Here is a 16,931-nt window from a genome sequence, read left to right as displayed (position 1 = left end):
CGATCGTAAGCCTCATTATCTGAGAAATGTAAAAATTTCAGTAGAAGGAAAAAACGTTTCTCGGACATGGTCTCGTAAAACACGGGCGTAGCAAACAATCTATTACGTGAAAAATAATGAGACAGCTTCGGCTTTTGAATTATACCCTGAAGAAGAAAGATCCCAAATAAAAGTTTTATTTCTTCCTTGTTAGTAGGAACCCAATCCCTCTCCCTGCTTCTCCTTTTCATTTTAGCTGTTCCTATACTAGCTTGTATTGACTGCTGAGCGTACAGATTAGTTTGCTCTGCAATAAGTTCGCACAGTTCATCGTCAATGAAATGCTCAAATATTTCGTCCGGTTCTTTTTTATTTAAAAGTTCGCCCTGAATTCCACTTTGGTATGTAGCTGGAAATCGGGCTCTCCTACATCCCCTTACATCCCAGTCATTAGGCGGAGTAGGAGGCAAATCACTCTCACTTTCTGACTCGCTACTCTCATCGGAGCTCGAACTCGACACCTGTCCACGGCATCTAGGCAACAGGCCTACTCCGACGGAAGCACTCGTGCTTGGAGCATCTAATAGCGGGATAGTTTCACCATTACTATCTAAACTAGAATCACTGCAACTATCTTCCTCACTGAGCTCGAGAATATCCCGTATATCATCACTCGGAAGATCTACAATTCTTTTGGACATGTTGACTACAAATAGGAAACGCTACATGTAGAATTAAAACAATAAATCACAAGATAAATTTATATACCAACAAAACAACTTAGAGCTGAAAACATTCACACCGGGACACGAAATACTACGCTCGTCGCGGCACACTGACTGAGCTTCTCGCCAAGCGCCACATAGGTTGTTCTTGCGCTACGCAGCTATGTAGCAGATAATAAGGGGATTCCTAGACGAGAACTGCTTAGATACACGAAGGTGAAAAAAAATCTGTCAGATGGCAGCACCTCTCGGAACATACAGAGAAAGTTTCAAACCTACCGCTTGTTTCGTAACGGAGATAAAAAATAAAAACTTTCCGCGCTTCACATGACGCGCGCCCACCATCGGGCTCGCTCCAGCCGCGTCACCTGAAGCGAGCCCCACTCTACGGGTTAATACTCATGGTAGTCTATATAGGTTAGGTTCTTTTAAAAACTAAATTGGGGAATAGTGTTAATGTGCACGGTAGACAGACTAGGTTAGATTCTTATCAGATCACTAAAATCAATGAACCTGTAGTTACAAAAATATCTACTAGTAGGCCTATTTTGGAAAATGACATCCAAGATACTGATAGTGTCCAGGAAACAGAAACTGACAATAGTTTACTGACTATCCTGCAGGTTAATATTCAATGTGTCAGAAATAAAGTGTTAGAATTAGAACATTTCTGTAAAGCTGAAAAAATTGATGTGGTATGCATGTCAGAACATTGGCTCGTAGAAGATCAAGTTGAATTCTTTGTGCCCAGTGGGTATATTATGGCAGATATTATGTGTAGAAGTAATAAGAAGAATGGGGGTGCTGGAATTTTAGTCAGGGACTGTTTGAAATTTGTTAAGGTTAAGGTTGACTTAGGACAATACTATGCAGAATTAGACGGAGAGTTTAGTTGTGTTAAAATAATACATCAGAATGTAATAATTGTAAGTTTGTATAGATCTCCAAAGGGCAGTGTGAAAGTATTTCTTGAGAATTTTGAAATAGTTATGAGAAAATTGTTAAAGTTTAATACTAAAGTAGTTGTCTGTGGTGATTTTAATATAGAAATGGCAAAATCAGATGAACAGTCTTCAAGAATACTTTTTAACCTTTTAAGCTCATTAAATTTAACCTGTACAAACGAAACACCCACATGCAATAATGCATGCATTGAAAACATTATTGTCAATTTCCCAAGAAGTATGTATAACGTCAAGCTCGTTGGAGGGTCTTTTGCTGATCATGAACCACTGGTACTTTCTTTTTGCCAGAAGAATTTGTCTCACACAGACAAAAGAACAAATAGGGAGCCTGACATTTCATGGATAAAAACACAGAAAGATTGTTATATTAACTTATTCAGGGAAAGATTGAAGAAAGTAAACTGGAACTTTTTATACGAAAATCAAATTGACAAAGCGAAGGCTGAAATTGCTATTGAAACTTTCTTTAAAACTTATGTTGACTTGTGGCATTCTTGCTCCCCCATGCTAAAGGTCAATAATGTGCGCACAGTTAGGAATAAAAAACGTAACTGGTATTCTGATGAACTGACCCAAATAAGGGAAAGGATGTTGATTCTGTATAGAGTTTATAAAAATTCTTGGGTGCAAGGGAGTGTGCAGAAAGATGCATATGAAGTATATCTCAGGTGTAAAAAGTTCTACAGAACTAAACTTGCACATGAAAAAAAATTGGCATGTGAAACATACATTGAAAGTGCATCCAACAAATGCAAGGCAGCTTGGGATATTATAGCGCAAGAGAATACTCCTAATCATACACATGATATATTACTGAATCCATATACTATGAATGATTACTTTTTGAACACAGTGAAAGAAATAGGTGATAAAGTTAATCCAACAGGTACATATGCTATCATTGGGCTTGGTCCACATCAGTTACGGGGACATACTTTCCAATGAGTTGACATTATGTCAAATGAAATCATAGAGATGGTCTCAAAATTATCTAATTCTAAAAGTATGGACTGTTATTGGCTGTCCAATTACATTATTAAACAAACAATACATCTGATTTGTGAACCACTAGCGTTTAGTATCAATAGATGTTTGAAGATTTTTTTTTTTTTTCAAATATGCTTAAAATTTCAAAAGTTATTCCGGTCTTCAAAAGTGGTGACAAACATCTTCCCTAAAATTACCGTGCAGTCTCAATTGTTCCCATATTATCTAAAATAATTGAATTGGTTATTTATAGTCAACTTAGTAACTACCTTGAAAATCATGCCTTGTTGTCTAGTAATCAATATGGATTCCGACAGGGTAAAAGTACTACCTCTGCAGTTCTGGAAATTTTCAATCAAACTTTAACAGCCTTTGAAAATAGGAAAATGGTTTCTCTGGTTTTATGTGATTTGAGTAAAGCATTTGACCATATAGATCATGACATTTTGTTGGGAAAACTTCAGTATTATGGCATAAATAGTCCCACTTTGGATGTAATTAAGATGTATTTAAGTAACAGATGCCAGTTTATTGCAATTAGAAATAGACATTCCACATTGAAAGATGTTATTACAGGCATTCCACAAGGATCTGTACTTTGCCCACTTCTCTTTAATGTTGCTGTTAATGACCTACAACAAAATGTTATGTCACAATCAGTTGTATCATATGCAGATGACACAACACTAATCAACATGCGTCAGGACGTATTAAATCTGCAAGAGATGTCACAAGAAGCTCTTAGGACTGCACTGAAATGGTTTTCATCTAATAAATCTAATTATCTGCAACGAGAATAAAACCGAACATATTCTGTTAGGATTGTCCAATAATATAGAAATTCAGTCAGTCAAGCTACTGGGTATTCATATTGATACCAAATTAAGCTGGGAAGTTAATGTCAATCATGTCTGTAAAAAGGTGTCACGGGTCTCATATCTTATGTGGAAATTGGCGGAATTAGTAACAGCAGACTATTTGAGAATGGCATATTTTGGAATTTTCCAGTCCCATATTTCATATGGGCTGCTATTGTGGGGACATTCATCTTATGTCCATAATGTATTGCTAATACAGAAGAAGCTTGTTCGTGTAATGTGTAATGCTGGTTCTTCTGAGCACTGTTGTCCTCTTTGTATCAGGCTTCAAATATTAACAGTTATAAATCTATGTTTTTATCTCATTACTGTATGTTAAAAACCATCTGAATGAATTTACCATCAGAGAAAACATCCATCAACACAATACTCGTAATAAGGGTAACATTGATGTCCCAAGGCATAGACTTGTGAAAACAGGTAACTCACATAAAGTAAATAGTATAATATTTTTTAATAAATTACCATTTTCTGCACAGGATGTGTCCATCAATAATTTTAAAAGAAAACTGTGTAACTGGATGTTGGAAAATCCATTTTATGATGTAAAGGAATGCTTAAAAATGAAAACTGTTAATATTGACATTTAATAACTGTATATAGATAGAAATAATACTGTAGTATTGGATGACAAAACCTATTTCATGTAAATGATCAATGGTGAATAAATATTCTTATTCTTTATATGACTTAAAACTGTAATTAGAGTGGCTTTTGATATTGGATTGCTGGATTGCAAAAGTGATGATGTAAAAATGTGGCTTTGGTAAGATGTGCATATTCTCTTCCAGTATGCTTTAATCACTTGACTGAAATCACATATCTGCACTCTGAAGACTAACAGAAACACTATGGTCAGTAGAACAAATGTGTTTTATGTATCGTAACTACTTTCAACAGAAGGCTTGTGACACTGCTGATGGAAAATGAAAAATATACTAACAGCATTCAATTATGTGGGCTTTTTCTCACAATTATGTTTCCTTCTGTAGTTAACTTCATCTCTTAGAATGTGGATAGATAACTTTTCAGATAGACATGATATAGGCTTTTGGTCTTATGCCGTGTCCAGGCTTCATTGTTTGGGAAGCCTTTCTCGTGGACAGTCGAGATTTTCTTTTGATGATGCAGAGCAAAGTTATCTGCGAAACATGGAATTTCACCTCATTTCCTTGACACGGCATAAGCCCAAAAGCCTATATCATGTCTACAAGTATGGGCTGTGAAAGCATCAATGGCAACAATTTTTCAGATGTCTATTGAGGCAGAATGCACCATTTTGCATGGAAACGACTCAGAACACTGTTATTGTGATGAATGTTCTATATTCTAAGCATGTTGTGTGCGGTTCAGAGCATTCAAGGTCAAGGGTGTCCCTTGTAAGTGGAGCCTGTGATAGTTGTCTTGGTGAAAAAGCATATACCATAAACATTGTGCAGAGATACTGTACAAAATTGTTTATTTTTGGCAAGTCATGCATATGTTCAACAGTGGCAGAGAACCCAAAACAATAATAATGTTATTTGTTTTACGTCCCACTAACTACTTTTTAAGGTATTCAGAGACGCCGAGGTGCCGGAATTTAGTCACACAGGAGTTCTTTTACGTGCCAGTAAATCTACCGAAACGGGGCTGTCGTATTTGAGCACCTTCAAATACCACTGGACTGAGCCAGGATCGAACCTGCCAAGTTGGGGTTAGAAAGCCAGCGCCTTAACCGTCTGAGCCACTCAGCCCGGCGAACCCAAAACAAGGACATTATGTCTATTTACCAGGCCTGGTACATGAAACATTGCCTCATAACTAAAAATGAGTGTTTCTAACAGGTCTTGAAAAGTGTAATAAAAATCCTTACAATATGCACAGTTGTTTGGTTTAAGGAATTGCTGCAGATGAGTAGACCCCCTCCCCCCCACCAACACAACACACACAGCTGGTATATTAACTTCAACTTCTAGGGCTTCATAGTACAATTCTCTTTCTCACAAACATCACCAATGGGCAGTTCCTTCTCTCATAGAGGCACCCAGTACTCTGAAACTGCTTAACCCACTCATAAATCATCTTCCTGGCTGTAGGCTGCTTATTAAACTTTGCGCGGAAAGTGTACTATAATCACAGAATTTGTTCAGGCAAACTCTACAACAAACAACATTACTCTACTGGCACTTGAAAAATATTTTCATGAATATTTTTATCAATCAATCAATCAATCAATCAATCAATCAATCAATCAATCAATCAATCAATCAATACTGATCTGCATTTAGGGTAGTCGCCCAGGTGGCAGATTCCCTATCTGTTGCTTTCTAGCCTTTTCCTAAATGATTTCAAAAAAGATTGGAAATTTATTGAACATCTCCCTTGGTAAGTTATTCCAATCCCTAACTCCCCTTCCTATAAATTAATATTTGCCCCAGTTTGTCCTCTTGAATTCCAACTTTATATTCATATTGTGATCTTTCCTACTTTTATAAACACCATTCAAACTTATTTGTCTACTAATGTCATTCCACGCCATCTCTCCGCTGACAGCTCGGAACATACCACTTAGTCGAGCAGCTCTTCTTCTTTCTCTCAATTCTTCCCAACCCAAACATTGCAACATTTTTGTAACGCTACTCTTTTTTCGGAAATTACCCAGAACAAATCGAGCTGCTTTTCTTTGGATTTTTTCCAGTTCTTGAATCAGGTAATCCTGGTGAGGGTCCCATACAATGGAACCATACTCTAGTTGGGGTCTTAGCAGAGACTTATATGCACTCTCCTTTACATCCTTACTACAACCCCTAAACACCCTCATAACCATGTGCAGAGATCTGTATCCTTTATTTACAATCCCATTTATGTGATTACCCCAATGAAGATCTTTCCTTATATTAACACCTAGATACTTACAAAGATCCCCAAAAGGAACTTTCAGCCCATCAACGCAGTAATTAAAACTGAGTGGACATTTCCTATTTGTGAAACTCACAACCTGACTTTTAACCCTGTTTATCAACATACCATTGCCTGCTGTCCATCTCACAACATTTTCGAGGTCACGTTGCAGTTGCTCACAATCTTGTAACTTATTTATCACTCTATAGAGAATAACATCATCCGCAAAAAGCCTTACCTCCGATTCCACTCCTTTACTCATATCATTTATATACATAAGAAAACATAAAGGTCCGATAATACTGCCTTGAGGAATTCCCCTCTTAATTATTACAGGGTCAGATAAAGCTTCACCTACTCTAATTCTCTGAGATCTATTTTCTAGAAATATAGCAACCCATTCCGTCACTCTTTTGTCTAGTCCAATTGCACTCGTTTTTGCCAGTAGTCTCCCATGATCCACCCTATCAAATGCTTGAGACAGGTCAATCGTGATACAGTCCATTTGACCTCCAGAATCCAAGATATCTGCTATATCTTGCTGGAATCCTACAAGTTGAGCTTCAGTGGAATAACCTTTCCTAAAACCGAATTGCCTTCTATCGAACCAGTTATTAATTTCACAAACATGTCTAATATAATCAGAAAGAATGCCTTCCCAAAGCTTACATACAATGCATGTCAAACTTACTGGCCTGTAATTTTCAGCTTTATGTCTATCACCCTTTCATTTATACATAAGAGGCTACTATAGCAACTCTCCATTCATCTGGTATAGCTCCTCCGACCAAACAATAATCAAATAAGTACTTCAGATATGGTACTATATCCCAACCCATTGTCTTTAGTATATCCCCAGAAATCTGATCAATTCCATCCGCTTTTCTAGTTTTCAACTTTTGTATCTTATTGTAAATGTCATTGTTATCATATGTAAATTTTATTACTTCTTTGGCCTTAGTCTCCTCCTCTATCTCGACATTATCCTTGTAACCAACAATCTTTACATACTGCTGACTGAATACTTCTGCCTTTTGAAGATCCTCACATATACACTCCCCTTGTTCATTAATTATTCCTGGAATGTCCTTCTTGGAACCTGTTTCTGCCTTAAAATACCTATACATACCCTTCCATTTTTCACTAAAATTTGTATGACTGCCAATTATGCTTGCCATCATGTTATCCTTAGCTGCCTTCTTTGCTAGATTCAATTTTCTAGTAAGTTCCTTCAATTTCTCCTTACTTCCACAGCCATTTCTAACTATTTCTTTCCGGTCTGCACCTCCTTCTTAGTCTCTTTATTTCTCTATTATAATAAGGTGGGTCTTTACCATTCCTTACCACCCTTAAAGGTACAAACCTGTTTTCGCATTCCTCAACAATTTCTTTAAACCCATCCCAGAGTCTGTTTACATTTTTTTTTTACCGTTTTCCATCGATCATAGTTACTTTTTAGAAACTGCCTCATGCCTGCTTTATCAGCCATATGGTACTGCCTAACAGTCCTACTTTTAGGACCTTCCTTTCTATCACATTTATTTTGAACTACGACAAAAACAACTTCATGATCACTAATACCATCTATTACTTCAGTTTCCCTATAGAGCTCATCTGGTTTTATCAGCACGACATCCAGGATATTTTTCCCTCCGGTTGGTTCCATCACTTTCTGAATCAGCTGTCCTTCCCATATTAACTTATTTGCCATTTGTTGGTCATGCTTCCTGTCATTCGCATTTCCTTCCCAATTGACATCTGGCAAATTCAGATCTCCCGCTACAATCACATTTCTTTCCATGTCGTTTCCCACATAGCTGACTATCCTATCAAATAATTCCGAATCCGCGTCAGTGCTACCCTTTCCAGATCTGTACACTCCAAATATATCAAGTTGCCTATTATCTTTAGAAATGAGCCTTACACCTAGAATTTCATGTGTCTCATCTTTAACTTTTTCGTAGCTTACAAATTCTTCTTTCACCAGAATGAACACTCCCCCTCCCACCATTCCTATTCTATCTCTACGATACACACTCCAGTGCCTTGAGAAAATTTCTGCATCCATTATATAATTTCTCAGCCATGATTCAACTCCTATTACAATATCTGGTAAATATATATCTATTAAATTACTTAATTCTATTCCTTTCTTTACAATACTTCTGCAGTTCAACACTAACAATTTTATGTCATCCCTACTTGATTTCCAGTTCCCTGTTCCCTTATCACCGCTCCCTAGGCCATCCCGTTTCCCTGAAAGTACCTCCCTATTACCCTTCCAAACAAAGTTCCTAACTTATACGTACCACTGCGGTTTAAATGAAGGCCATCTACCTTAGGTCGCACTGATACAGATAGGTCATATGGCTACAATGGATAGAACAGGGCTAGCAGTGGGAAGGAAGCAATCATGGTATTAGTTAACCCTTTCACACTCAGCCTATATGCAGGGGGTTGCTCGAAGAAACTCAAACTAATTACTGTGATTTTCCAACCAAATTACAAAAAATCAACACTTAAACAGTTTAACGCATATTAAAATAAAATACATCACACTAATACAGGAAACTATGAGCATTTCAGAAATGAACATACCTTGGACGTATTATTATTGGTAAAGCCAAAATTTTTATTATTAAACTTTGAAAATAAATGCTAAAAAATAATTTATGGTTTTCAATGATAAAGATCAGATATTATTGCGTCTTTCTTCTTTACTCTTAGACCTGAAAGAAAGAACATTTAATTTTGAATAATTTGATATAAATATGATGTGTGTGCTGCAATTTACTCATGAAGCATGTTACAAAGTTCTTCACTGTACATGTAACTGTCATCAAAGTCAGGTCCTCGAGGTCCGATGCACGGTGAGCAGCTGTGACTGTGTCCCTTTCCACATAACGGGAATCACTTTCGGCAAAAGAAGGTCATTATTACTGTCTAAATCATCTGAAAATGCAAGGATATTGGCCTCATTCGGCCTTGAATATGGCCTAGCCATTACGATAAAAAGATGACGCAAGCACGTGCAACAACGGAGTAATGAGAAGGAGTAAAATTATAGTTCGCGAAGTACAGTGAACACACGATATACCAAAGAAACAAAATAAACTCTAAAATAAACTGATAGCAAGATCAAATTGCTGTATTCATAAGCCAACCAAAACAGATCCACGTAATAACAACTTCGAATAACACAACATAAACATTCATGGTCAACAGATTTCATTTGTTAAAAATAAAAATATTTTGTAGGGCTGGTGGATATATCTGTAGAGTAAAATGCAAATTGAACGCTTTAAGTAACTGTCACGATCAACTGTTACCATTTAACAGCCACGCAAATAACCAAAATCCCTAAATAGGAAAGAGCTGATGTATCGGCACAGTGAGCTTTCTTGCCATAACCTCTGGTGCCGATCTATCAGCGCATTGAGTGCGAAAGGGTTAAGGTACAGCCCCAATATTTGCCTGGTGTGAACCTGTAGCAGATGCCTTGTTGCCCACTAATGCTATCTTTAGAAGAGTGAAACTAAAATTCAATTGCAAAACATTTGAAAGAAAAAAAAAAAGAAAAAAAGAACTTCAGGGTTTCTCTACGAAATATAAATTATTGTACTGCTTTATCATGAAAAATATGTAAATACTGAATTTATGAAGGTGCCAGATTCTTTACAGATCACCCTGTATTTTAGTCTACATTTCCTATTATTAGTTTCCTTTGAACTGACTAAATTTAAATCCAAATTTACCTTGGTAAATGTGATGGGAATACTTGGATCAGGTTGTAGCTGCTCAGGACTCAACTCTGCATACTGCTGCTTCTGCTTCTCAATAGAACTGAGGGCTTCTTTGATCTCACGAGCCAGAGTTAATACCCTTGCATCATCTTGCTGAATTGTTTGCTCACATTGAACACACACTCCAGCCACCTGTAACATCACATTCAAAATGTCTGTTCAGAACAGCAATGTTTATAAAATTGTTGTATTTTCCTTTCAAAACCCATCAGCAAAATACTTACCGTATAATCCTGAATACCACCCGCACTTTTTTCCCCAAAATACGGGTTCTAAATCTTGGGTGCGGGTCGTATTCAAGCCATTCATTCTTGTAAATATTTACTACGTTTACATGGAGTGTTGAAACAGATTTGAATACGGTTACTGTACTCGATATACCACATGTAAACGGACATTCAGGTCTTATTGTGTTTTAGTTGTGTTCTAGAAACAAGATTGATTTTTTCAATATGGTTACAGTGTTATGTAAACGCGAAACGTAGGGTAATGAAATATGGTAAATCAAAGATATAGGTAAATATGAAAATCGCTGCTGCGGATGCTCGATCCTCATTTGTTTCACAAGTGTTGCTGGCATGCTGGGTGCGCGAATAGCTGATCTCGCGGGATATCGTACTTTGCAAGAGTCGAGACTGTTGGTTACAGAAATCTACCTAGTTCACATTCAAGTTCTGTATCGGTCCCGTGAAAGTGCTGTCTCGATAGTAAGCGATGGATTCAAAACGGCGTCAGCGGTCATTTAATGTGCATGAGAAACTTAAAGTTGTAAGCGAAGCTGAAATGTACGGAAATGGTTCCGATGGCAGAAAGTACGATATTGATGAATCGTATTCGTGATTGGCGGAAGAAGAAGAAAAAACTTCTAAAAAGTAACAGTGATAGCAGAGCGTTCAACAGGCGAAGTGCAATGTTTCCGGAAATTGAAGAACGACTCCACAAATTTGTGACAGAAAAACGTGAGTTAGGATATGGTATTTCTAGTGAAACATGTCAATTGAAAGCACTAGAGATCTCAAAAGAACTCAAAACACAGGGTTTTACTGCAAGCCACGTATGGATCCAAAACTTTTATTGGAGAAAGGAATTGTGCATTCGGAGACGTACATCTATTTCACAATGTCTCCCTGGGGCGTTTGAAGAAAAATTAACGGCCTTTCAGCGTCGTATTATTTGAGGAAGCAAAATTCTTATTTGCTGTCGCAAATTGGGAATGCTGACCAGACAGCTGTCTATTTTGAAATGTCATTGGAAAATACAGTAGATACGAAGGGTTCTAACAATGTGGTAACAGAACAGGTGGTAACGAAAAGCAACGATGCACGATAATGTTGTGCTTCAAAAAATCAAAATCTCTTTATTTGCAAATGAGGTGTCTACCTCGGTGGCAAATGGTACACTAAAATACATTATTGTCAAGCACTAAATATTAAAATGTCATTCTTGTTGATTAACTTCCCATTGGTGCATTGTTCAACTTTGGGAGGAATATGAGTTGTCTGTACCTGGATAAGAGAAAAAAACGGGGAATTAGAATGATGAAAGTGGAATCCAATATGATAATACTTGCAGAGTGAGTGTTTATCACGTGAACTTGTCTTGTCGACTTAGCTGGGACCAATTGTTCCGGTTGTGTCTGAACGACGAAGCTTGCTACTCCTAGTGTGGTATTGATGCTGTAACGGAGGGGTGGAGCGTGTAGGGGAAGGGGGAGTGAGTTTCAAATCGTGCATCCGTGTTGTTGCTTGAGAGGTGCTACTCGAATTGGATTGGGCGGGCCTGGCATTAGGCGTGGCTATTGGAGTGCATGGGTTCTGTGATTTAAACATACTGGGAACTTTGTTCTGATTTACGGTCTGGATTAACCTCGGAGTTCTCATATAATGGATTTTTGTTATCAATGACATCATTAAGATTATTATTTTTATTATAAGTTTGTTCCAAATAAATGTATAAGGTAGGCATAGTGGTAGCAATCTTGTTGGAAATTGGTGGAGTTGAGCTAAACCCGGGGCCTGGACCAGTTGGTGTAATCGGATGGGAAGAATTCAAAATGATTAAGGAACTGATCAAAGAAGCATGTCAGGATGAGCAAACAAAAGACCTAATTAGAGAACAAACCATGGAAATAAATAAGGAAATACAAGAGTTAAAACAGTGTGTTAAAAAGGAGATGACTGTGATAAAAGAGAGAGTGGCTCTTAACACGAAGGAAGTAGAACAACTGAAGACCAAAGTCAGGGATTTAGAGGAGGAACTGAGTCAAGTAAAGTGGTCTGAAAACATGACTAACCAAGAGCTCAGGAGGAAAAACCTTTTTATTTATGGTGTGGCGGAAGGAGACAACGAAAGTGGTAGAAGTTGTAACCGTACGTATGTACGATCCCCGAATTTTTAGGTTAGGAAATTTCGTATATAGTTTATAATGTTAAAATCATGTAAATTTGTTTATTTAGAATGTAAAAACATAATTTTATAAGAAGAATGTGTAGTTAGGGAATATTGCATATGTGCATCAGTATATTTTGTATAAATTTCCGTTTGGGTACGAGTCTGTAAATATGGCCTAGCCGTAAGGATTGTGCAACCGGGAAAACAGCGACTATATCGGGAAGGGCGGTTGAGGTCAGTTGAATGTGTTGCAACAAAGTGGCTTGGAAACACAGGGTACGGCAGGTAGTATAGGCTGAAGAATTGGAGTGGATCAATGTGGATATACGTGAGTGGACGTTCAATGTCACATCAGACACTCAATAGCCAATACGAGGGCTTTGTTTTAAGCGAGGTTGGGTTGACTGAGTGACGCGTCAAGAAGTGCCTGTGAGAGCGTTGCTACCAGTAAACTTTACAGGATGCTATAACCACGTGCAGCAAGCCTATATAAGCATGTACGTGTGTGCGGCAAGTCATTCTGATTCGGATTCTGACGCTGATTCTGTTTCTAGTTGTGTTTGTGTTCTTGATTCTGTATGTTTCTTACTCGGACCAGCGCGTGGGAGCTACTTTGCGCAGTATAAGTATATTTTACCTACGGAGTGAGCACGCTAAATATCGCTGATGCTACGAGTTTCTGGTGGCCGCTGTGTGAAAGACACTACTAGGTGTTTATTTGTAATTCCTACTCTGTACAATAATTAGACTATAATTCTTCTACGAGAGAGTGTACAGTGGATGTGGTGATGCGTGTCGAATCTGCATTCGGTAGTGGATGTGTGGCTGTGCACAGAGCTAGTTCTTGGTAAAGCAAATTGTCGGCCGAGTATGCAGTTTCAGTTGGAGAAACGTGAGGCGTCACACTAACCTATGCTGCAGTCGGGAAGGACTCAAGACCAATATAAATGGTCCGTTATTGGACATTATAAATTTTCCAGCTAGCTCATTCTTGGTTGCCAGCGTTTCGCCCTCGTGTGCTAGGGTGGGCTCATCAGTTGGTACCTAGCACACCTACCAATACGCTGGCTAGTGCATACCGTGGAGGCCACTGCGTAGGCTAACTGGAGCCACCGGCAGTATTATAAATTTGCTTATTCAGGACAAATATTTCAGATTCCCTATGGGAATCAACATCTATATCAAGGACTCAAGACGTCGATGAAGCGTGTAAATAAGGTTAGGGATGCTCTTCGTAAAGAAGGTTGCATCCGTACGTAGAGAAAGTCGTCGTACTTTTCTCTACCAGAATACGATTTTTGTTCTATAACAGTAGTGAGTGTAGTGGGACTCTTACCTGGAGGTATGTTAAGTAATGTATATCTCGTCAAGTAATGATTTTGTTATTGGTAGTAGTGTGTATATTTGCCTTTGTAAACGACAAACGAGTAGGTCTCGTCAAGTAATGATTTGGTTGTTGTTAGTAGTGTGTATATTTGCCTTTGTAAACGACAAATGAGTAGGTCTCGTGAAGTAATGATTAATGTTGGTCGTAGTTGTTTGTATGTTGCCTTTGTGGACGGCAATCAGGAGGGGGTCTCTTTAAGTGATGATTATTGTGGTATTTATTATATTTTTGTTTATTATTTTGGGAGTAAAGTCCTGGTATCAAACTTGCAGTAAATCTTTTTATCAGTGGAGTGGGGATGAACCTGGCATGCTACCTACATCTAATTTCAGGGGTGAACAGGTAAGGTTATGAAGTAAGTCTGGAGCTTCGTCAGCCTGATGACCGTCGCCTTGGGAGAGGGAGTTACTCATTGCTCTACATAGTTATATATTCCTGTAATTGTTTTACAGGTGGCGCCCATTGTCTTGGTATTTATACTTATTTCACTCACCGTTCATTCATTACATATACAGTAGAGTCTCGATTATCCGACGTAAACGGGACCTGGAGTACGTCGGATCACCGAAAATGTCGGATAATACAGAATAACTTTGAAAATGAACTGAAACAAACAGGAAGGCTAAAATAATGACATGTTTTATGGTGCTCTACTTATTGAATTACCAATTCAATTGTACAGTACATGCAGTATTAAACGAAAACATTCCAGATGTCTTACGAAAAGAAACTTTTCTCCACAGATATTAAGCTACCTAATACCGTACCGTTTTTGCCACCGATCACGCCACCCAGCACTGGCAGGAAAATTAGGGTCCCCTTCATTAAACTCCTTCTTGAAATACACAGCCTTTTCCTGCAGAATGGTGCCAGATATTGGCAGGCCTTTTTTCCCGGTGTTGAGATACCAAAGATATATTGCTTCACTTACTTTTTCGTACTGACATTTTTTCATTGTTTTTCTCTGCTCTGGTGGAGCACAACTTTTTAATTTCTTCTCTCTGTATTTTCCAGTCTCCCACTGTAACACGTCTAACACCATAATCTGAAGCCACTGTTTGAAGAATTTCCCCTTTGTCCAGTCTCTTTAATGCACTCAATTTGTGTTCCATAGAAACAGTCACTTTCTTCCATTTACTCGCCATACTCACAGAGGATATGAAAACTATAACATCCGCACCCAACCAATACTACAATGAACAAAGACTCACTGCACCTGTCCTTGAGAAAAACCCAGTCCCTACCGCCAGCGTTCAGGCCAGTGCTTGTCCCATGGTCGCACCCTCCACAGCTGGTGTGCCTGAATTTAATCTCCACCAAAAGTTGAAATTAAGTCTAACAGTGTCGGATAACACGGAAAGTCGGATAAGCGAAGGTCGGATGAGCGAGACTCTACTGTATTTTTTATTATTTTTTGGAAATTACAAAGTATACAAATTAAAATGAAGATAAACTTTAGTGAGGTGGACATAGACGATGTATATAGATTGTAGAAAGTGAAGGGTAGGAGACCAATCAAGGTTAAATTAATATCAACCCTGATTTACTTTGTTGTCACTTACGTCTTTATGTTCAAAACAAATTAATTAATTATTAATTTCCACTTCCTATTACAAATTTGAATTAGTATTTGGCATAGTAATAATATTTCATATTAATGCCAGTGTTAGAATCACTCAAATGTGTTGTCTTTTAATGTTAAAAGTTTTAAATCTCTATGTTTAATAATGTCCATGATTTTAGTTTTTGAAATTGAAAACTGAGGTTAGGTATGCAGTCATGTTGACTTGCATCTCGCTGGTTAACATTAAGATCATTGTCATCTTCAGTAGTAGTAGTAGTAGTAGTAGTAGTAGTAGTAGTAGTAGTAGTAGTAGTAGTAGTAGTAGTAGTAGTAGTAGTAGTAGTAGTAGTAGTAGTAGTAGTAGTAGTAGTAATCTGAGGAGGGATAATACCATTAGGCCTAATATCTGTCACATGAACTGTTATTGTCTGTCTCACCATTTTCACCTTCACTAGAAAATATATTACTGTCCCTTCCTAACAACATAGCTTGAATAGTCTTATCACACAAGTGATCCGAGTAATATTTTACAATATCCTACACAAATTCACAGTATAATATGCAAAAACATGATAAAAGCAATACCTTGTGCCAACCTCTAAAAGAAATAGAAAATAAGAACGTTATATTCTCTTTGTCAGAGAGAAAATTGTATTTACTTGTAGGTAGAGACACGATGGATCAGCCAACATGCATACACAAGTCATATGTTGTGCTAAACCTCACCAAACTGTATTTGAAAACTAGCCTTTAAAGAATCGGATCTAGTCAGATCATGGCAGTATTACGATTCACAGAGAATCGGCTTACATAGGATCTTGGCAGCAATTGTTAAAAATTTGCTTGGAAATCTATAAACGAGACCACAATTCAAAACTGTTTCCTCAAAGCGGGCTTTGTTCGTTCAGTCACTGATGACGCTTCAATGGAAATAATGGAAAGCACTGATCATATTAGCCAGCCTGGGACAGATGAAGAAGAGGTGAATTTTGCCATGCATGTTGAATGTGATGACAATGTTTCCACTGGCGAAGTACAGACGGTAGACAAAATTCATGAACAGCTGATGAGTGATAAAGACAGTAATGAGCAAGAACCTGAGCATGAAAATGAAACTGGTGAGACCCATGCAGCAGTACCAATATATTCAGCAGTCGTGGAAGCTATGAATATAAAGCAAAGTTATGTGTTGAGCTTTGTTGTGGATGACAGTGTATCAAACTTTATCAAACTCTATACTCTTGAATGTAATTTGAAACTAAAGAAGAAGAGGTCTACTTCAAGACATGTTTCTTACATGCAAGTTACTCTGTCTATTTTTAATCATGTGTTTCTTTATTATGAATCAAATTCTTGAAGATTTTTGCGC

At 37.7% G+C, this 16,931-nt stretch overlaps 1 protein-coding gene across 1 annotated transcript in view; it reads right to left on the bottom strand.

The window, feature by feature from the left end:
* Positions 1–16,931, bottom strand: part of LOC136858519 (E3 ubiquitin-protein ligase TRIM23) — a 218,119-nt gene that overhangs the window by 98,505 nt on the left and 102,683 nt on the right. Inside the window, exon 7 of the mRNA XM_067138121.2 lies at positions 10,173–10,352. Within this exon, the coding sequence (XP_066994222.1) occupies positions 10,173–10,352 (180 nt within the window). The remainder of the gene's footprint in view (positions 1–10,172; positions 10,353–16,931) is intronic.

This window comes from Anabrus simplex, chromosome 1 (assembly GCF_040414725.1).
Source record: "Anabrus simplex isolate iqAnaSimp1 chromosome 1, ASM4041472v1, whole genome shotgun sequence".
Classification (NCBI taxonomy): Eukaryota; Metazoa; Arthropoda; class Insecta; order Orthoptera; family Tettigoniidae; genus Anabrus; species Anabrus simplex.
The sequence above is the reverse complement of the archived record's forward strand: the minus strand, read 5'-3'. Positions and strand labels throughout refer to the sequence as shown.